The following is a 22,708-nucleotide window of genomic DNA, read 5'->3' on the forward strand; positions in this document are numbered from 1 at the left end:
CATCAGTGATGGGGGAGACTGCGGATAAAAGCCTCCCTACAAAGCAGGCAGCGATAGAACAACAAAAAAAAAACGCAGAAAGCACAATATTCAAAATTAATGCACGCACAAAGGCTCTACTATGCGTGCTTAAAAGAAAGTATCCACCCTGAATAAAATCGTCAACGACGGCTTTTTCTTTATAGTCCTCAGTACATATACTAAAGCGTGAAAACAGTGAAATTTGAAAAAATGACTGCTGCGTTGGAAGTTTCAACCCACGGTACTTTAAATAGATAGTTTCAACCATAGATAGTTTCAACCCACGGTACAATTCTACTCAAATTCGAACACTGGCAAAGAGATTTACGATCCAAATATAACTCCGCATGTGGTACAGTTACCAGGCTGCCCTTGCAATGAGTAGGATTTCAATCATGCACACGACGTAAACGATAGCAATAGCACATGTTCACTTCAGATAGATTATCCCAGCGGCTGGCCAAAAATACCGACCTCCGCATCGTTGCCTCGCCGCAAGCCGGCTCTCGTCCCGACCATGAAAGCGTGGTCACTTTTGACAACGATGATACGTGTGTAGAGAATAAGACAGGCATGCGCGCGAGCCGCATGGTCATCGCCTAGTTCACGCTCCTGGCTGGACTGGCTGATCTCGGACTGCTGTTCGCCCTGCTCTCGTTCCGAAGCTTCTCCAAATAGACCCAACCTTACATTTTTGGAGGTGCTGGTTTAATTATTCTCGCCTTGTAAGGTGGGGTTTAGTTGGAGAAACTTCAAAAAGGGAGCAGGGCCAACACAAGTCCGGGATCAGCCAGTTCAGCCAGGAGCGTGCACTAGGCGATGACCATGCGGCTCGCGCGTATGCCCGTTTCTACAGTGGCCCCCCAAGCAAAAGAGGAACCATCCTGGGGTCTTGAGGGGCAGACGAGACAGCGCGGTCATTGTCAGTATTGAGGCGTTGGGCATGTACAGCCACGCGGCCCCAGCGTCGGAAATCGGGAGACGACGTGAGCGGCTCAACAATATAGCTTACAAGAGGTGTTTGATTCTAGATGTGATAAGGGTCTTGACACTTAGCGAGAAGTTTCCGGGAGATGGCCGGAGTATGGGAAGATATCCACAGCCAGAACAGAGAGCCGGGTGGGAAATGCTTGGCAGTATTTTTCGCGGCGAGTTTTTTGTAGGCATTGGGTGGCTGTCGTGAGCGACCGTGCGATCTGACAGCAATCTTTGGCGTTCCTTTTCGCTTGAGAAAGAGTTGTGCACTGAGATGTGTCAGGGTGTAGGGAAGAACTGCAGCGATGGGAACGGAGGGATGTCGGCCATAAAGAAGGAAGGAAGGAAGGAAGAAAGAAAGAAAGAAAGAAAGAAAGAAAGAAAGGAAGAAAGAAAGAAAGAAAGAAAGAAAGAAAGAAAGAAGGAAGGGAAGAAAGAAAGGAAGAAAAAAAGAGAGAAGGAAAGAAAGAAAGAAGGAAAAAGAAGGAAAGAAAGAAAGAAAGAAAGAAAGGAAGAAAGACAGAAAGAAAGAAAGAAGAAAAGAAAGAAGGAAAGAAAGGAAGGAAGAAAGAAAGGAAGTAAGAAAGAAGGAAAGAAAGAAAGAAAGGAAGGAAGAAGGAAAGGAAGAAAGAAAGAAAGAAAGAAAGAGAGAAGGAAAGAAAGAAAGAAAGAAAGAAAGAAGGAAAGAAAGGGAGAAAGAAAGAAAGAAAGAGAGAAAGAAAGAAAGAAAGGAAGGAAGAAAGAAAGGAAAGAAAGAAAGAAGGAAAGAAAGAAAGAAAGAAAGGAAGAAAGAAAGAAAGGAAGAAAGAAAGAAGAAAGAAAGAAAGGAAGAAAGAAAGAAAGAAAGACAGAAAGAAAGGAAGACAGAAAGACAGAAAGAAAGAAAGGAAGGAAGAAAGAAAGAAAGAAAGAAAGCAAGAAAGAAAGGAAGAAAGACAGAAAGGAAGAAAGAAAGAAAGAAAGAAAGAAAGAAGAAAGAAAGAAAGAAAGAAAGAAAGAAAGAAGAAAGAAAGAAAGAAAGAAAGAAAGAAAGAAAGAAAGAAAGGAAGAAAGAAAGAAAGAAAGAAAGAAAGAAGGAAAAAAGGAAAGAAGGAAAAACGAAAGATGTGTAGCATGTGACAAGGAGTCCCCGCAATATTCCCAAGCATTGTCTTTAGGAGTCTAGCGCGTGATATTATTTATTTAACCTAACGCCTGCAGCGCCCGAATGGGCATAAACTGTAGGGGTGTAAACCGAAAATATATAACAGGCAGCATAGTGCGACACGAAATCGCATCTTTAAGAGTAAAAATATTCAGGCATTCAACAATGTATTCACAAAAATGTGCATATCAACAATATATCGGAAGGAAGGAAGGAAGGAAGGAAGGAAGGAAGGAAGGAAGGAAGGAAGGAAGGAAGGAGGGAAGGAAGGAAGGAAGGAAGGAAGGAAGGAAGGAAGGAAGGAAGGAAGGAAGGGAGGAAGGAAGGAAGGAAGGAAGGAAGGAAGGAAGGAAAAACCTTGTTGCAGACTGCGTAGCGGTATTGTGTGCGAACGTAATATAGAGGAGAATAAACACACGCTCAGTGTGTACGTGTGTTTCTGTCTCTGTCCTTGTTTTCTTCGCGCAGTTTAACCATGAACGAAAAGCACCAACTAGCCCGCCAGAAGACTATTCTTGAATAAGGCCCTAGTCTGTGTGGTTCGAACCAATGTACATAGGCAGCATGTCACCTAGAGTGCGGTTAAAGCGTGCAGCGAGGCTGTTTTTCTGAGAGTGGTAAGCAGTGCATGTCCGATGGAGGATGTTGCACTCGTGGAGCAATGCTCTGATCAGGTCAGATAGGAAGGCGCGTCCTCAGTGACTGAGCAGTTCACGAGGAGCACCGTGTCGAAGGATGAACTGCCGCAGAAGAATGCATGACACATCCTGGGCTGTCGCAGCAGGGGACCCGGCGGCTTCAGCATACCTCAGGAGGTAATCAACGGCAACAATAACCCAACGTTTGCCAGAAGCAGTATACGCGAGGGGCCGTATAAATTAATGCCAACGTGGTCGAAAGGGCGAGGCGGACAAGATAGCGGCTGCAACTCGCCAGCCGTATGGTTAGTGGGTGTCTTGAGGCGTTGGAAGTCAAGGCAGGAGCGTACTTACTTCAAAGCGATGTTGTATATGCCATGGCAGTAGTACCGGAGGCGGAGGCTCGTGTGAGTCTTGAACAGCCCTGCGTGACCGCATTGTAAGTCAGCGTGACAACATGAGCAGATGTAGGACAGCAGGTGTTGATGATTGACGAGGAGCCTTTTTTCCCATCAGAATGATCATTACAACGGTAAAGCAGGTTGTCTCTAACGTTAAAATGTGATGTTCGACGCAGCAGGGCGCGCGATGGTGTAGCCGCCGATGGGTAGGAAAAAATGTCGAGAAAAGCCCCAATCTAGGGATCCTTGATCTTTTCAAACTGCTCTTCACTGATGACGGAGACGGCGCAGAGGCCTCGATTTCGGAGAGGCTGACAACTTAGGCGGGTAGCGGAGAGCAAGCCAACGCACTGGCATCCTTAATCTTGCGGCCCGACCTGTGGACGACGCGGCAATCATACTCTTGGAGACGCAGCGCCCATAGCGCTGGATGACCGGAAGGATATTTTAGCGAAGAAAATCAATAAAAAGCGTGATGATCCCTAACGCCCTGGAAAGCACGGACGTACAAGTAAGGAAGAAATTTGCCTAGGGCCCACAAAATGGTCCGGCACTCCTTTTTAGTCACAGAGCAGATGGACTCAGCCGTGGTAAATGTGCGGCTGCCATATGGAACTACATATTAGTCAAATCCATATTTGCGCTGAGCGAACACCGCACCGAGTCCAACACCCCTAGCTTGCGTGCGAGCTTCAGTCGGAACCGCCGAGTTGAATTTGCGCAAGATGGTTAGTGCTGTGAGGAGAGGACGCAAGGTGTTGTAGGCGTAGTCGCATGCTGGTGACGAAGCCGAAAAATTGACACTGCTGCCGAGCAGATGAGTTAAGGGGCAGCAATTTATGCAAAGTTGCTAATAAGACACCTAAAATAACAGCAGAGCACTAGGGAGCTGCCGGGTTCCTGAGTGGAGGAAGGTTTAAGAAAAGCAGTCACTGCGCGATGTTTGGCGGAGTCATGGCGTACATCGTCTTACGACGTAGCGGGCGCTAAAATTGTCATTATATCGTGTCACAGACACGTCTCCCACTTGAGGACAAGATAAACTGTAACCATCATTCACTCAAAAGTAGCGGGAACGTTACATAGGCCGAAAGGCATGACGGTGAACTCGTAGAGGCCGTTAGGGGTCACAAACGCGGTGGCATAATCTGCAGCTGCCGTTTGGGTCTGCCAAAAACCAGAAAACCAATCAAGCGAAGAGCTGCGCGCCTTGTATACAGTCCAGAGCGTCATCAGTGCGGAGCATGGAATAGACGTCTTTGCGCGTCGTTATAATGCGGCAGTAATTTACACAAAATACGAGGTCTGTTAGAAAAGTAGCCGACCTTTGGCCGAAGAAAAAAAAAGGCATAACTGGAGCGTTGGAAAGCTAATTACCTTCAAAGTAGTCTCCTTGAGACTCAACACATTTCTCCCAGATTTGCTGCCACTGTTGGAAGTATTCTGAAAAGGCCTTTTTCGGAATGGAGTTTAGCTCAGCTGTCGTTGCAGTCATAATCTCCTCTCTTGTCTGAAATCGCGCTCCTTTCAATGGCCTCTTGATTTTGGGAAACAGCTAGAAGTCGCAGGGACCATATCAGGAAAGTAAGGAGTCTGTTGAACTGCTGGAGTCTGGTTTTTCGCCAAAAAATCTGATTCAAATGCGAGGAATGTGCAGGAGCATTTTCATGATGGATGCGCCAATTTCCTGATGACCTCAACTCCGGTCTCTTGAGCCGCACAGCATCGCGTAGGCGACGGAGAACACCCCTGTAGTACACTTTGGTCATTGTTTGACCCTGGGGCGTGCGTACTCGTGGTGTGCCACACAGCGAGAGTCCAAGAAAGCATTCAGCATCACCTTAACGTTGCTGAGCATTTGGCAGGCCTTCTTTGGTCTTGGGGACGTGGAATGCTTCTACTGTGACGACTGGGATTTGGTTTCCGGGTCGTACCCGTACACCCAAGACTCGTCACCAGTGATTATGGTGTTGATGAAGTCGGGGTCACTGTTTGTGGAATCCAGCGTGTCCTGTGAGACTTCAACACGAAGCTGCTTTCGCTCCACCGTGAGCAGCTTCGGCGCGAATTTCGCCGCAACTCTCTTCATGGCCAAATCTTCGGTGATAATGGAATGTGCAGAAAAACTGCTGATGTTCACCTCTTCCGCAATTTCTCGGATAGTCACACGACGGTCCCGCATCACCAGAGCGTTCACTTCGGTAATGACCTGGCCATTTCGGCATGTTGATGGCCGACTGGAGCGTGGCTCGCTCTCCACCGATGTGCGGCCATCTTTAAACCAGTTGTACTATTGCTTAATTTGTGTGCTGCTCTAAGCATCATCACCGAAAACCGTCTGAATATTCCGAATGGTTTCCACTTGGCTGTCGCCCCGTTTCTGGCCAAAATGTGATGCATTATCGCTGCTCCTGTCGCACCGCCATTTTGCTTGCACTAAAAAACCGACGAGAGCACTGCGCACTACCTCACTCAAACGCTGCCTCCCAGCGACTGACGCTATCGGAAGGCAGGAAAATATTCGTGCATGCGCACGACGGCTCAAGGTCTGCTGGTGCAAGCGCGCGTGTTTCATATCCATCAGGTGTTCGCAAAAAAAAATAAGGTCGGATACTTTTCTAACAGACCTCGTATAACGGAGCCATCCTTCTTCACGAGACAACTGGGGAAGCCCTTGGGTTGTTTGTGGCTTGTATAACTCCTTTCTTAAGGAGCATGGTGCCCGCCTGTTTTTCAATAACTTGTCGTTTAGTGGCGAAAACACGGTATTGGCGCTGTCGCAGAAGGGCATGGGCACCATTGTCAATGTGGTGCTCGACAGTAAACGTGCGCCCCAAAACTGGTTGGTGGCAATCGGAGGAGCGAAATTCCTCAAGAAGCGCTAGGAGCTGGATTGGCTAAGTTGGAGAAAGAGTAGCGCCATTAGAATAAAGGAACAGGTCGGTCTACAATGGAGGGGGTGCAGGAGTAGAGAATCTGGGGAAACCGTGTCAACCGGCGGTGATTGTGCGGTGGCGTCGTTCTTGAGAACAGTATCGAAGAGCTGCTGCGCGCCGACGCATTTGCCGCGGCGCAATCTGAAGGGGCTTCAAAACTGTTTAAAGACTCATTGTGCAGTGGAGCCGGCAGTATAGTGAGGAGGGCAAAGGCAGCGACAGATAGTGGCGGCGCGGAAAAGTACAGGATGGCGTGAAGATGGGACATCACGAACAGTCAAGCGAGAGAAGCAAAATCACAGAAGAGCATGCAGCAACATTGGTACTGTCGGCGACAAACGGTTCGGCAGAAACAGAGGGATTCGGCAGCAAGAGAGCGCCGCTTCAGCCTGAGCACAGTCGATGACCGCGACGTGGTCTGACAGGAAGTCCAAGCCGAAGATGATCGAATGCGAGCAAGACGGCAGAACGATGAAATCGACCACATGTAAAATTCCTTTTATGGTTACTCGAGCAGTACACGGTGCTAACGGCTCATTGAGGTGCGCGCTTGTAGTTCGTACCGGCAGGCCACAAAAGGGCGTGTTCACTTTTGTTCAAAGAGTGGCAAAGCGCTGTATCTCGCAGCTGTGACGTCGGCAAATGTCGTAACAGATAAGCCCTCTACAAAAACTTCAAGTAAGTCAGCGCCAGACAAACGAGGCCTTTCAAATTTTGATTACTGCTCAGTTTTCGCCTCAGGAACTACGGCACCTGGTCGTCTTGAGTTTTTCCAGCTACGCCGTAGCATGAGAGTTGGAGCGCCGATTTGGAGAAAGCGAACAGGCATCCGAAGAAGGCACTGCACTCAGGAGACAGAACAACTTAGGGACGCGTCAGCAGCATTTGAGTACTGACGCTGGTGTCAGTAGGTGTAAACGTCAGTTCGTGGCCGCGAGATGTCCATGCGTCCATGGCAAAGCCACGCCACGAGACCTGGAAAGCCGCAGAAGTAGCAGATCGGGCGGCTATCAGGCGTGTGCCAGGAGTTTCCCAGTTGAGCAACAGGGGAATAAAAGTTGCCGGATCTCGAAAGGGACCAGGAGGAGGAGCTTAGCTAAGTGGTGGAGATCCCGCTAGAACATCTGGATATGTCAGCGGGGTCACGAGAGGTGTGGGCTGAAGGGCTTTCGGAAGAGCCTCGGCGATCTGTTCTTGGTTAATGGGGCGGAGATTCGGAACCAGGCGTGTTTATGGCTCTTGGTGGCGTGAAATTACTGAGAGCTGCCGCGTAACTCCATCACGAGTAACATCCTCACGAGCAAGATCACTCTTGATGTGCGGCAGGAGCAATGACTGGACGCCTGCATCAGTCAGGCCTGCAAACGAACTGACTGACGTGGCGTGTTCTTAACTCAGAGCCCTCTGCTTGGGTAGTTCGTCGATGCTCTGACATAGGCCGACGTCTTCTACGACGATGCAACTTCTCGCGTTAACAACATCTCAAATGCGCCGTCACTGATGGCCTTGAGAATGTGCCTGACCTTATCGGCTTCGGAGATGTTTGCGTTCACTCCCTTGCACTGGTCGACAATATCCTCGATGTAAATCATAAGTTCTCGCCGGCCTGCTCCCATTATTTCCCAGAAGGAAGCAGTAACAGTGTGTCAGCAAGTCTTCATTGGCGTTAGTTGATAAAGAGGTATCATTTTTAGATAATTCATGATTTTTTCTCTTCAGTTTTCAAGGAGGAGGGGGGAGAGGTAAGGAGTAAGCCTTTGATCGTACTTCGTCACCTGGCGGATTAGCTGCGATGGTTGTTCATCTTTATTTTACTGGACCAATGCTCTTTGCTCTGTATTTTCACGTGATTATTGTGTACATATGTTTGCTGCTTTCATTAAAAAATTCACTTTCGAGTCAGCGCTCGTCTGTGTATTCTTCTTGCTTCGTCCTTCGTCTTGTTCTCGCTGTACCCCCACGATGAATTATTACAAACTCGCCCAGCTATCCATCCTTCTTTTATGCAATTGTATACAAGGCATTTATGTAGGAGATGCACTGCGCCAAGAAAACATGGCTAGTCGACTGCCTGCGCAGGAGCACGATAGAAAGGTTGTTTTGCAATCCTGTCCATTGAGTTTTCGCCGTCAAAATCATTCAAACGTACCGTTTCTGATATTGTAAAATTTTCAGCGTAACAGGAAAGCACCAAGCTGTCAACCGCTACAACCGGCTCGGAGCCTCAAGCCTGGTCAAGCGCACGAAGTTACAGCTCAAAACCTCATGTCAGGGGCGATTCCATAAAGCAAGCGCAGAGAATCGCAAAGTCCTTTCGGGGCTGCATCATCTGCATAGAAATCCCCCGAACCGCACAGCGGTGACACTTGTCTTGCAATTTTCCTCAATTGCGACAGCTGCCGCAGTGCTCACTACGCTTCACTGAAACGCTGCCCCCGCCTAAACAAGGAATGAGCTGTACTGAAGCAAATGGTGTGCGACCATCCAATGCGCAGAGAGGCCGCTTCTAGGGTGCTTCGACGACGTTTTGCTCAGCGAAGATCCTTAAAAAAGCAGTTAAATTTTTAGGGAGGCCACAAGTGTTCCTATAGTGTTTCTTCCTCCCCACCTACACCACCAAATCAAGGCAACTCAGCGTCTCTTGAAGCCGGACAGGATGCTTTACATGCTACCTGGCCGTCACTAATAAAGACAAGCACGCCCACTTTAAGATCGTGGAAAGTTCATTAGTCCTCAAGGTGCACGGTACGACGTCTCTAGCATCATGTACCCTGGGGGCTCACGAACTAACCGGCGAACAGTGACAAAAACACTCGTCGTTTTCACAGGACGCTGGGCTTATGAGACAGTGATCAACACGCAATCATCATCATCAGCCTTACTGCACCCATTGCAGTACATTCCTTTAAATAAGTGCCTTAGGCGGGACAATTGCACGGCTAATCCTACCTGCGCATGAACATCACCGCCTATACCACCACGCACTGGGTAACAGAAATTGATGCGCTCCCAATGTTCTACGCCTACTACCAACCCCGCCCATGAATTATCTATGGAAGATCCATACCATGGTATGATCTGCAAGTAATTGATATGCTGCGGCCATGATAAATTCGGCTTATGCTCTGCTGTCCAGAATGCGCTCATCTGCAGCATGGAATGAGCTGCAAGTGCTGGACGCGCTAAAGGTACTCTTTGCAGCTGTACTTGGCAGGCACAATGGCTTCCTCAGCATTAATATTCGAAAATGGATGTCAGAAAATACCCTATCTTTTTTTGAAATACACAAGGACTCCATTTATCGATTTCAAGCAATCGCAGTATAGAGTGACCTGGGAGAGGCCTTTGCCCTGCAGTGGGCGTAGGCAGGCTGATAATGATGATGATGATCATGATGTTTCCCATCTTAGTCAAACGTCAGCAGAATTTACAAAAGTTATTAGGAGCGCCAGGTAATGCGGCGTTGGCATCTCCCACGCAGCGAGGAAACCGTAAAGCTATTATTATCAACAATATGCGTTAACTTACATATATGCTCCATCCGCTTCCCCTATCAACAACCAGTACGTTTGCTTAAGAGTAAAGAGAGGCATCCTCATGTTTACAGCTGTGCGTGCATGTGGCTAGCAAGCCACGCCGACCCCAAGATATTGAGTTACTTGCTACTGGTTGCACCTGCCTCTTCGATGACGATAGGCGTCTTTGATGTTCATTACACAAAGTGTCGAGGCGTCAGAATGAAACATAGGGATAGAATGGTCGTGCTCATCGTTTCTTAATAGCACCCCGACATATACTCGAGGGTTGACTGATACCAGCTCTCTACACTTTCTGCTTACGTGTGAGCAGTTTTTTCATGCGTTATGCGCAGGTCTGAAAGAGAAAATTAAGGAGTCCATCAACAACACGACGTGCTCCTGCAGCCTTTTTGTAAAGCACATTAAGCACCGCCGAGATGCAAGTTCAAGCAGAAGGAAATGAAATGCAGACGTCGCTCTATTAAACGCTTAATCCGCGGAATTCATGCAGGTGGATGAGCGTTGGTGCCCTTCGAATGTCCACCGACATTTACACCCTTTAAGTCTGTCTCGCTCGAACAAAGTCGTGGAGAGATCAAGCCAGCTGAAGAATTCACTGCTAGGGTAACAGGCCCACGAGCATCATCCGTAACGCTCCATTGCAGCAATGTTCCTGCTTCTCTATATTCTAAGATAGGCTTCTCTTATGCATGAATTACCTTAACGCTGCACTGGCTTGTTGCCAGCAGTCATATCAGTGTATGTCCCTCAAGGCCTACAAAGAAATGTTTCAATAGCTGAGAGCATCGTGCTTTTGTGACGGATTGTGACTTGAAGCAGCATATCTTTACTTGATGTCCTTGCTCCTCAACCCTCACACATTTCCCTCTGTGTAGGGTAACCAACCGGTGAAAGCCTTCTGGTTAGCCTTTCTTCCCTCTTCCTTCTCTCTCTCTCTCGCAGTTTTAGGAGATAACCTTAGCAACGCCAACGCTACACTGCGGTGGCCCGATAAAAACCGAAAATGCCGTATGGAAGCAGTACCCCTCCATCCTCCTGGATGGTGACTGTTTATTATCAACGGTGTACGATGTGGTCATAGTACGTCCGGCATGCATCTCAATAAATACTCCCTCCTCAGGTGCAAAATAGTGCAAACGCAGCGTAGAGGCATCAGGACCGCCTTGTTCTGGGCGGATTCCTGAGCAGCACGGACTGGCGGCGTAGCTCGGCCGCACCATCCACGTATAACGTTGTCTCAATGCGGCTGTTTGTGCGCAAGGACGACCGGTTGACCTCGAACAGCTCGCGGTCGGCGATGTCACGCAACTGTAGATATCGCCGGCTGAGCGCCACCACCAAGTCCTAGGAGCAAAGAAGGCGCCATGAAGTTTAAAAGCCTGCCAACACAGGCAGTGATAAAATATTGACTTGTTGTAGTACGTGGTCCTCCTTGACTTTTTAATCAACGAAAACATCGGGTCTTGTTGCTGGATAATACCATTTGTGACCGAAGATGACGAAACGCTTACTGCTTTCACACTCTTTTTGTGTGCTACAAAAGTGCGTTAAACTTTTCAGTAGATAATTTAAGAACATAAATGAGATATAAGCGCTGTAGCTGTCAAGCTCAATGTACAGCAAAAATGCATACCTGACCTTTAATACATTACATATGTAGAACAAATGCATGCAAGATATGATAATGACCAACTGAAGACCTACTTGATACGAAAGATGGCGACCTCGGCCGCACGTGTCATCGAAGTCCCAGTCTTGAAGGCAGGACGAACTCTGCAGGGAACCGGTGCTATTATCTACAGTTCTTCAAACAACTTTAATGAAACTTCAAACATGATGGCAAAAATAGTGAGTTGGTGAAACATTTGAAAGTACCAGCGCGACGGACGTACAAGGAGCGGGGGAACACAAGGCAAGCGTTATTTTCATGTTTTTACAAGAAAAGAGTAGACAAGGTAACAGTGACGAACACGAACACAGGGCAAGCGCAATCCCCGCAGTTCCTTCTCCCCTCGCGTGTTCCTTCGCTCCGTGTGCATCTTCTTCACTTGTTATTTAGAGTTCAGCACACTAAAATATGGGTTTCATGGGCCAGCAAACTATTCTTGGCCTGAAGTCGAAGTGACTCAAAGATTTGCCAGCTGTTCAAAAATGTTAACGCAGCCGCACCAACTCGCCTAAAACATCCAGACATCCAGGCAGTGTTATTGACCTGCTCTGCTCTAAAGGGATCTTTTTTTTTTGCACAGTCCGCATCCGCTGCGGTTTAGACTGTCACAAAAAGCAGACATCTGTTTGCAATATTACGTTTGCGCAAAAACCAGTTGTCGTTATTTTACTATATCGAAAACCGTTGCCTATGCTACCCATGATGTCTACGTATAAAAATGGGCGCTGGTTGTTTTCAACGAGAGGTGCTTCAATTTTTTTATTTACGTTTTGGAACTTTATTGGAAGTGCGTTCAACATCCCCCCACTTATTCGGTTTTCGGCATTGCTGCTTTTCCCTTCGCCGTTCGTGGCTTACAGAGACATTAAAAGCTATGCCTTACCCTGCTTCTGGAGGTGGGTATCCCTTTGCGCCCGCTCTTCTTTGCGAAGTACATTCTGTAGCAGAGGCGCAGACACCTGGCGGTCGGGAACAAATTTAGAGGGGGCGGAGCGCCAGCGTTGATGTCCAGGTAAGAAATCCATTGGGATGACCGGGCGAAGATCCACTCTGTGTACGCGTTGCGCTGAAAATATGCGACCATGTGCACTTATGTATTCATGTTTCACTTAAATCAGACCAGCAAACTCTGCCCTAGAATTAAAGTGACTTGTTCACGCGCTGAAATAGTGACATAAGGCAGAGATCTAAAGATACAGCTTTCCTGACATTTTTCTCATCATTTTCAGGCTTTTGAGCATATAACGCCAAGCAGCGCTCTGTATGAATGCGCATTTAAGGGAGAGACATGATATTCTCGATGCTGTAACTTCCGCCAAATGTTCATTTGCTTCTGATGAGTTTTTGCGCAACAATGCCATATTTCACTTATCAGCAGGCCTCTTAGCATTCTGCCTAAGTCAGGTTTCTAAACGATTCTTCGTTCATACCTTATTAAAATTGCGAATGTTTTTTCGTCAACTCTCACAGAGAAAAACATAGAAACAGTGTATTTTTTATTACGCGCAAAAATACACCTACAAAAACCAGCTCCACAATAAAAGAGTGCATTACGTTTTTACAATGCTTGCTGCCCAAACAGATCCTGTATAATTTAATAGGATTATGGTTATTACATCTCCTAATCATCCATCTCTAAATGTCTTGCGCCTACGAGACAGGAACCAGGCAGATGCAGCAAAAATGATGCGTTCAAAGTAGATTTCCATAGGGGACTATTAGCGCATAGTGAGGGAGTAATGATTCCTACTTCATACTATCTTTTTCTTCTTCTCCTTCCGCCGTTCAGTAATGACTGAAGTGGAAGATGCATTTGAGCTTTCCCCGCATAGCGCAACCTCCACAGCGAGCATCACTTAAGGCACACAGGAGTGCACAGCTTCCATTTCAACGCGATAAAAACGAACAGGTAGTTGTCATTTTTGCATTTTAATGACTTAGTTTCCTGAATCCTCGCATTCACGAAACCGCATAGTCCTTAAAAGACAGCTCTTATGCGTGGTTAACTAAAGCGCAAGGGTACTGGCTTTTTTTCAAATTTCCACTACTCTGTGGAATTCTAGTGAGCTTGCATGCGTCTTCCACAACTGGCTGCTGTGTGTGCTATTCGGGAATTTTCCTGCTTTCTCTTTGTGTGTTCCAACTGCAAATGCCATTCTTTGTTTATTACGAGACCCATTCACATTCACTAGGGCGCATTGAGCTGATGCCACAATAACTTCTATAAATAGCAGCCAGTAGCGTTGTACTCGCCTGTCGCGATTGTCATCTTTTCTTCCTAAAGTGAGATGTATGGTTTTCGGCTATTACCCTGGTTTCAAGCGGATTGCTTTGGTACTGTCCTCTGAACAGCAGGTACATCCTCTGAACAGCAAGGAAAATCCTGAAGTTTCTTTAACTGCTTTATATTTTTTGACTATATTATTAGGCTTTTTATCTAGCACGTTTGATATTGCCGTTGATGCGTTGCGTATAGATAAGTTTGAGGAAAGTTTTCTGTGTGCCTTATTTTAACGATATGCAAGAAGTGTTTAAATCAAAACATTGCTTCATCCTCATTTTGACAACACATAAAATCTATCTGAAGCATACATAACACATACGATGAACAAAATGCATGAAGCCGCATTACCGCATACAGGCCTCGTATAACTTACGCAAATCGCGAATTACAACAACGAAACAGCTCTATGTATTCAATCTACACATTTCCTCCTCGTGACATGCACGTGATTTATTATTTGAATAAGTGATGGTATTTGATATCACCTAATGCCAGTAAGTAGGGGACGAATCGCAAAGCATTATTAATGACTCACATGCAAATCAGAGCGGTTCATTTAAAAATTATTACTCAGAAAACTAAAGTACAGCTCAGCTGTCTCGGATGAGAACAGCAGTTTACAAGAGGTAGCGAGTCGCTGGAAGTGGTAAAGTAGTAACTAGGGCAAGTATTGATCGCAGCTCCGGACCCCAAGAGTGAAATAGCTAAATGAAAAGAATTGGGCGGAGCGCATGTCGCAGGTTCTCTCAGGCCTTGAATGGCAGTTTACTAATATCCTTTAAGTTAAAAGTATATAACAGCTGGAAAAGTGGTTTGGTTTATGGTTTATGAGGTTTAACGTCCCAAAGCGACTAAGGCTATGAGAGACGCCGTAGTGGAGGGCTCCGGAAATTTCGACCACCTGGGGTTCTTTAACGTGCACTGACATCGCACAGTACACGGGCCTCGAATTTCTCCTCCAAAGAAATTCAACCGCCGCGGCCGGGATCGAACCCGCGTCTTTCGGGACAGCAGCCGAGCACCATAGCCACTGAGCCACCGCGGCGGCTCAGCTGGAAAAGTATATAACCGGTTCTTAGCTATGGGGGAAAAACATGGAGGCTAACGAAAAGGGTTCAACTGAAATTTAGGCGAACGGAGCAAGCTGCGAAAAGGAAAATGATAGGATTCGTTAAATGACAGGCAGACAGCACGGTGCGTAAGGGAACAAAACAATTCAATAAATACAATAGCCAAAATCTAAAAGAAGAAAAGGTCTTCGGCAGTGCATCTACATTAACGCAAAATAACTGACCGTCTGAAAGGGTAGCGAACTGGATTCTAAGAGATGGCAAGCATAGAAAGGGGATTAGCAGGAAGTTAGGTGCGCGGATAACAATCATAGGTTTGCACGGATGAGGTGGATGCAGCTGGCATAGGAGCGGATTAATTTGAGGGATATGGAACAGGCCATTGTTCTTCAGTGGCATTGTAAGGATGATGATGAACGCCACAACTTTTCAATAAATCACGAAAAAACACGATTGTACAATTGACGACAAATTTTCTTAAATAATCGCCTTTGTTGTGCTGCACTGCTAGTGCTGCTAGAAAAGCAGAGAATATACTTCATTTCTGTGACAGAACTTCAATGAATTCTCTTATGTCCACTCTGAAAGTAAAAACACTTAAGGTCTTGTAAAGGGACAGTCACTTTAGCGTTAATAAAATAGCGATTCTACCATAAGCCGCACATTGATATATTGGCAGAGAAATACGCTAATATGATTTGTTTTCTAATTGGTCATGCATGCCATCGCCCCACTAGAAAGTTTAGAACTTACATCAGGGTTTTGGTTTGGTTTATGGGGATTCAAGATCCCAAAACGACTCGGGCTATGAGGGACGCCGTAGTGAAAGGCTTCGCAAGTTTTCACCACCTGGGGTTCCTTAACGTGCACTGACATCGCAAATTACGTGGGTCTCTAGAATTTAGTCTCCATCGAAATTCGACCGCCGCGGCAAGGATCGAAGTCGTGTCTTTCGGTTCAGCAGCCGAGCGCCATAACCACTACGCCACCGCAAGGCTTTTATATGACGGTTGCTTTATTACGCACTGGCCATCACGCCCACTTTCTTTGCAAACAACGCCAGTGGTAGTATTGTTGCTAAATCTACGAACGTGTATCTTTTATGCGAAGCATACTACTTTAGCTACCACTTCAGCCCTTCACCGCGGTTATGCGCCTCCAAATCACGTGATACATGACGTCACACCACGTGACACGATGACGTCACGACAGTAGAGAAACGGGGGCCCACCTCGCGCCGTCGCTGTGGTTGTGCGCCTCCAAATCACGTGATACATGACGTCACACCACGTGACACGATGACGTCGCGACAGTGGAGAAACGGGGGCCCACCTCGCGCCGTCGCTGTGGTTGTGCGCCTCCAAATCACGTGATACATGACGTCACACCACGTGACACGATGACGTCACGACAGTGGAGAAACGGGGGCCCACCTCGCGCCGTCGCTGTGGTTGTGCGCCTCCAAATTTCGCGACACGATGATGCTCCGCATTCTTCAGGCTTAACCAAGTTAAGCCTCAGCCATTTTTTTTCCCTGCACTCAGTGTCTTTTCACGCGCTCATTAGACACCACATCCCGGACTGGTGTCTAGCAATAAACGTTTATTCTCTCAAAAAAAGAAACTTCTACTGCCAGTGTATTTTGTGCTAAGCGCAACACGCAAGCATTGCCAACAAGCATCAGCAGTAAAAAAAGCATTTCTTCCACAACATAAATTATCTGTTATGTGCGTTCCGGAATCATGCAGAGTATACGGAGACTGTTTTCGGAATCGTGTAGACTATATCGTTGCGAAAGCAACGCTACGCTAGTCGCCGGGCCATTTCGCGGAGCTCTGCAAAAGCCAAGCTGCGAATGCGCGAGGAACGGATGACGTCAAACGGCGCACAGCTGGAGCGCCAGGACCGCGTGAGCTCGCAACATATTAAACGCACTATGCTAAATGTACCATTATGTGAGCCCCCCGAAGCTACACTGCGGGCAGCTGGCGCAGATTCAAACTCACTTGGACTCTCTGGAAGCTGTCAGTCATCATGGCAATGAGCACATTCAGCAGCACGATCACGGACACGATGTGGTAGATTCCCCACAGAGCGTATCCGACGAACTCGGTGAAGTTGTGCGTCACGATCTTGCCTCCCGGTCGAGTAGCGTCTCCGGACACAACTATATCGGCGATCTCTGCCGTGCCCAGCTCGTACAGCGCCCAGAAGAGATACTTGAGCGCTCTGCCAAGGCTGCGAGGTGTTTGGTATGGCGAGATGAGTCCTTTTGGGGCAACAGCAAGCAGCTTAAGTCTAGTCTAGCTCTGTAAACTGTTCTACGACTATACGACCAGACACGCTTTGCAGTTTATCCTTCCTTCACATTGATTCCATGTGTTTTCACGAGCTAGCTTTCCATAACCTGGACCTCACGCTTTCGCGCATTCGTCCGCTTGTCTCTCTCACGCACAGACACGGCACTGGTTCACTTCTCGTCAAGTGACCACTCGAGCACTCAATCCGCGCTTTGTGCTAGCGCCGGTGTCACTGGGAAGAGTGCGCAGTGCCAACTAGATGCCGCTAAACTCTGCAAATTACCTCTAGGCGTTTTCCCTTCCGAAAAAGGGCAGTTCGGTTTCGTATAGGCGTCTATCGGTTGCTTATCTGAACAATTTTCGTTTAACCAAAATGATCGAGTGCCATATCAAGTGCATGAAGTAGATGAGCTTAAGCATAAGAACACACGGTGGTTATAGATTATCTAGAGTGACAGGCTACATCTCTCACCACTTCTCAGGCTTTTCAAGAACGACGTTTAATCAATTGGATTCTCACGCCGTGCCCAACAATGCCGTACACTGCTCTCGGCCACTGCACACAACAAAGGAACCTTCGCGCTCATAACTTTACCGCAGTGACATAATACCTCCTAAAACTTCGTTCCTGTTGCAGCACCAGAGTTCGGCACCCCCATTTCTTCACTCAGCAACCATAGAAACTGCTCCATACCTGGTGAAATTTGGCGGCTGGTACTCCGTGGTTCCATTAGCGAGAGTGGCCTGATTCCCGGCATAATTCTTGTAGATGGAGCTGATTCCCACAGCAAAGCCAAAGTACACGATTCCGAGCAGCAGCATGAATCGAACCACATCTCGAAGCATGTAGAGTATCGACACCGTCAGTGGCCCGAACGTCTGCAGGACCTGGCACCACAGCAGCAGTCGGCAGAAGGCGAGCACGGTGGCTATCGCGTACAGAGACTCGCCTGCATAGGGTGGTAATTTGGTTGGACTGTCTTCACAATTATTTTGCTGCTAACTAAATTTACTAGGACACCGCACATATTGATCATATGTAGAGCAAGCGCAGGGTGGGGCGGTTTTAGTGCTGGAAAGAGCCCTTTCCGTTTTCTAAACACTCTGCATGACCCGCTCATATCTTGTTCCCACTTGGGCGTTTGGTGGCGAGTGCGAGTGGCATCGGCTGCCATGGAAGAGGTTCCGCCTAAATACACACTGCATGGCCCGATCGGTCAAGAAGCGATTTCAGCCATCGTAAAAAATTTCACCGATTTCCACAGGTCAGTAGGACCGCGAGGAGGTAGTCAGAAGCGAGGTGTCCGAAGGAGAACGTCTCACTTCGGACTGAATTCGTCGTTGTTACTGCCTTTTTCAGTACATGAACTCACCATAAATGGGGCACGTGTATTTCGTTTCATCTCATCTTGCTTATACGCAAACGTAGCAGCAATAAGTGTGGTTTATTCTTCTTTACAGTGACGATTCTGCAACTTCTAAGCATACAAAGAAGCTCGGTTTGTTGACAAAAATGGCTCCCGTTCAAACAACCAGATGTCGCTGCTAGGCTGGGCTTGCCGCTTCGTCTTTATTTGCAGGCGCTTTACTAAATGTGCGAATGTGACAAATGCTGCAACGTCCCATGAAATTACTACGTTTAGCGTACGTAAGCGCACATACACTTATGGTACGTAGACAGCGTGTATTTCTCTTAATCTTATCTGTGTACGTCGGGGGCAGATATACGCAGACGAGAGGGGAAGAATACGTTTAACCCGAGACCTCGCAGTCAAAGTGGCGTCGTGGTGACTGGGAAGTGGGAACGGGGGACCATTTCGGAGATTGCGAATTTCACTCGCTCTTGCCGCCAGATGCCCAAGTTTGAACAAGCGATTAGTCACTGTCTGCAGGACGGCGTTTATAGCACATACGTTTTACCTTTTCTGTGCTCCACTCTATTAATCCCTCGAAAAATTAAATTCACCATGGCAAAATAAAGGACATCCGACAAATAACACGCGCGCAAACAGGCGCCCATAAGCGAAAGGGAAGAGTGAAGAATGGCATTGTCTTTGCACTTTGCACTGAACAAATTACACCTGGTTTTATTTTGCAACGTTAATTTGGGACGTTATGCCGAATCCGGCTGTGGAGGTCTCACGAACGATGTCCTTTCCGTGGAGTTATTAAACGCACGCCGATATCCCCTAAACGAATGCATTTGCTCTTCTCCTTTAAAGAAATGAGGCAGCGAATGAGGTAGTAGAGGGTTCGATGTTTGACTCGCCGCCTAAATTCTGAGCACAAAAACAACACCATCTGATTGCTTCTGATGGTGATGATGACAATGAATATTTATGGCGCAAGGGAAGCTCTGGCTGAAGAGCGCCATGGCACAGCGTAATTATAATTGCAGAAGGTAGAGTCAAACACCCATCTCCCAAGCATTTCCCCCTAAACAAAGGGAACACCAGGCAGGAGAAAGCTTGTATCCATAATATCACCGATGGGTACCCAGTGGCCCTGGGGATCGATCCCGCAACCTCCCGCATGCGAGGCGAATGCTGAAACAACTAGGCCATCGCTGCGGTCATCATATCGCTTCTGATTTTTGGCATCTTGTGGCTTTTTTTTTGTTGTTGGAGCTTGAATGTATTCTTGACGCGGGCAGTCAGTTTTGAGACAAAACAACAGATTCGAGCACATACCATAGTTATTGCTCCAATTTTCTTCTCAACTTGCATATTTTTCAGAGTCGAACAAAAGTCACCCAACACCGGGACTAAGTGACGTTCGGCGGTTACGCTCAATGTCGCGAGATCGATTCCCGACCAAGGGAAGCGCATATGGAAGCAGGCAGAAAAAAACGCATATGTGCTCTGCGATGTTATTGCACATAAAGGAACCCACAGGTGGTCGAATCTCACCCGGAGTCCTTCTCTACGTACTTTCGCAGGTCACGTGAATGCTAAGCCCCACCCTTCGAAACAGTAACTCCAGCCACAATATGATGCCGAACTGCTTAAAGCCTCAGGAAATGTTTCCTCTAAACCGTTCTAATGAGGTGTGTGTTGAGTTTTTATAATTTCATACCATAATTGCAAGCACATACACGACAGAAGTATGGGACGATCTCCCACTTCAGAGACACCCTTAGATAAAGGGCAATTATAATAAGTTAGCAATATTCCGGCTTTGTTAATTTTGCTCAAAGTGACTGATGCACTAAAGCTTTAGTGGCACTGCACAGCAATTGGCTATGGTCTTTTCAGTATGGTGTCATTAGGGAGCCAATATTCGCTCCTGCGTGGCATGTTGCATACTCTCGCGATTTTTTTTTGTTAAGAAATCGAGCGTTACTAAAGCTGTACACGTTCATTATATGAGTATATGCCGCACTCTACTAGACAATACTGAATGCAGCGAAGTATGTAGCATTTCAATTACATCCACGAATTTGACACGAAGCCGGCTGAGACGGCAATCCTCAGAACATATTGCTATATGAAATAAAAATGCACTAATATGTAACTAGGCATCGCTTGCATCAAAAGTAACAACCAAAACACATCGAAGAGCATGTAATAAGAACTCTTGCCACATTAAATAAAAACAAATAAAGACATTTAAAACTCAGCCATCCGGAATTATCGGTAAATTTGAAGCTCATTTAATTTGATGAGCAGAATTTTGGCCCTGAGAGGTCGCCGTCCTTCCACTCCTACAAAATTTCTTATGAAGGCATAATCGAAGACCGAAAGTGCCAAAAGCGGCAAGATGGAAATATGGGACGCTAAAGCAGTTCAATTACTTTGGCAAGAATAATTCATGAGGGCATTTCTGCGTTTGCTTTCCGCTGTAATTAACCGCCCATTTGTATCCGTTTTCGTTCTTCTTGTGATCAGAATGAAATATAATTTTTTTCTTATTTTCTTAAGGGCACACTGTTTTCAACCGACGTAATTACACGCACACGTAGTCGTTCTAACGCACTGTCATAAGGGATCAGTCTGTCGCAAAGGTGAAAATAATATTTAGAGCACATAGTCGATAAGACTTGTCTATATCGCTCGAGCGGTGCGCTGGGCAGCAAATGAAGTTAAATCTCATCGCAGCTGCTTTGCTGGGGGTAAGGCGCTGGTGCATCTGTGTGGTGCACATGGCCATTAGGCTTCTCCCCAGCGCAAGTATTATCAGTGACAGTCAATGACTACTTTAGAATTTAACTTTATTTCTACCGGTCGGTACCGCTCGAGCGCTCTAAACAAGTGTGATCGACTCAGTACAGAACAAATATCTCAACACACACATGTGCGCTACTCCGACTGTTCTTTATGGTGCCATTCCTATATATTTTCTCTTTCATGCCTATGCCAATCGTCCGCACTAGATGACTTAACGATTAGTTTATTGCCGAAGGTAGGCTTCTTTGTAGCATGTTTGACCTGTTTCGATTGTCAATAGCGCTTCATAAACTCATTCCACTTACTGTTAGCAGCGCTGAAGTTGGTTGCCAAATATCGTGTACGAAATCATAATGCCAAAGGCTGTAATAACTGTGGTTCATGAAAAACAGCACTATCCGCTCTTTCCTTCCTGTTCGTAGGACAGAGGTTTCAGAGAATGGCAAGCCGATGTCCCCCCTGGAGCAAACTAACATGGGCTAATGTAACCAGCCGTATGACGTGCAAAACCGATCGTCAAGTGCAGTCTTCGGGGTACTAGACTTTCATTTTCCACACGAGTACGCTTAAATCTACATTTGCCTTTCTTCACAAATTCGCTTAAATTGTTGTGACGTAAAACTCCTTTGCGTTTTTTTTATGGCGTTCTTGAACAAAGAAAGAGCAGCGTGGTTATTTTAAGCGGCTGCCAGGGCTTCTTTGCAAGGCTGTAGCTCTTCACTGTCTGACACGTCCAAAATTGCCGCGCTAAGTGATCACCTGTGCCCGTGTACACTTACCTATTAGGTATGGATGGTACCACGGCCACTGGGAGCGGTCGATACTTTCCTGCAGCGTCCTGGCCGTGACGAACACAATAAACCATAGTATCTCGGCCACCAGGAACAGGCCGAACATGCATACATCATACACGGCCCACCAGGAGCTCAGGAACACTCGTGGCCCGATCGCCCAAGCGCTGACAGCGAGCTCCCACACGTATCCGACGATCCAAACGCCAACGAGAATTTCGGACCAGAGCACGCGCAACTTGAGGCTGTCCCGCCGACCGTAGAAGAGTGAGATGGTGAGCAGGACGAGGAAGATCGCGTAAGATGTGCAACTGTGGACGAAGCGATTCAACGGCACACGCAGAGGCTTGAGTAGTCGCATGGGCTCCGGAGTGAATATGTAGGTGACGCCAAGGATGGGAGTTGCCAGGGCTTGGCAGGCGACGTGGGCGGCCTTGCGGGTGGGGGACCAGGCTGGCCAACCGGGCAGGCCCTTGTACCACAGGGAACGGATAACCTGCTGGCAGTTTGGGTGAGCTACAAACTGCGCAGAAAAGGAGTGAACAGGGAAAGCGCTAGAGCGTTGCGCAATCATGCACATCACCATGTAGTCCGGATGCGGACGTGTACTGGTAAGCGTAATTTGTCCACAAAAGTTATGAGATGTTTAAAAATGTTTCAGAAACACATTAAGTTCTAAAGCTGTTTACAATGGCAAGCGGACTTCGATTTAAGCTTCAACGGCTATAGGCGAACAAACCAACAGGAAAAAGGTTCTTCAAAAAGATGGTCGAT

At 47.1% G+C, this 22,708-nt stretch overlaps 1 protein-coding gene across 1 annotated transcript in view; it reads right to left on the reverse strand.

Annotated features, from left to right (window-relative positions):
• Positions 1 to 10,792: 10,792 nt before the first annotated feature.
• The window catches only part of LOC149361803 (short transient receptor potential channel 3-like), a 29,722-nt gene continuing 17,806 nt past the window's right edge, over positions 10,793 to 22,708 (reverse strand). The window contains exons 6-11 of the mRNA XM_089569590.1: positions 21,923 to 22,457; positions 17,672 to 17,927; positions 16,684 to 16,915; positions 12,207 to 12,389; positions 11,359 to 11,427; positions 10,793 to 10,998 (exon numbers count right to left, since the gene is read on the reverse strand). Of these exons, the coding sequence (XP_089425716.1) occupies positions 10,807 to 10,998; positions 11,359 to 11,427; positions 12,207 to 12,389; positions 16,684 to 16,915; positions 17,672 to 17,927; positions 21,923 to 22,457 (1,467 nt within the window). The 3' untranslated portion in view covers positions 10,793 to 10,806. The remainder of the gene's footprint in view (positions 10,999 to 11,358; positions 11,428 to 12,206; positions 12,390 to 16,683; positions 16,916 to 17,671; positions 17,928 to 21,922; positions 22,458 to 22,708) is intronic.

This window comes from Amblyomma mixtum, chromosome 2, assembly GCF_055824585.1.
Source record: "Amblyomma mixtum isolate Tamu chromosome 2, ASM5582458v1, whole genome shotgun sequence".
Taxonomy (NCBI): Eukaryota; Metazoa; Arthropoda; class Arachnida; order Ixodida; family Ixodidae; genus Amblyomma; species Amblyomma mixtum.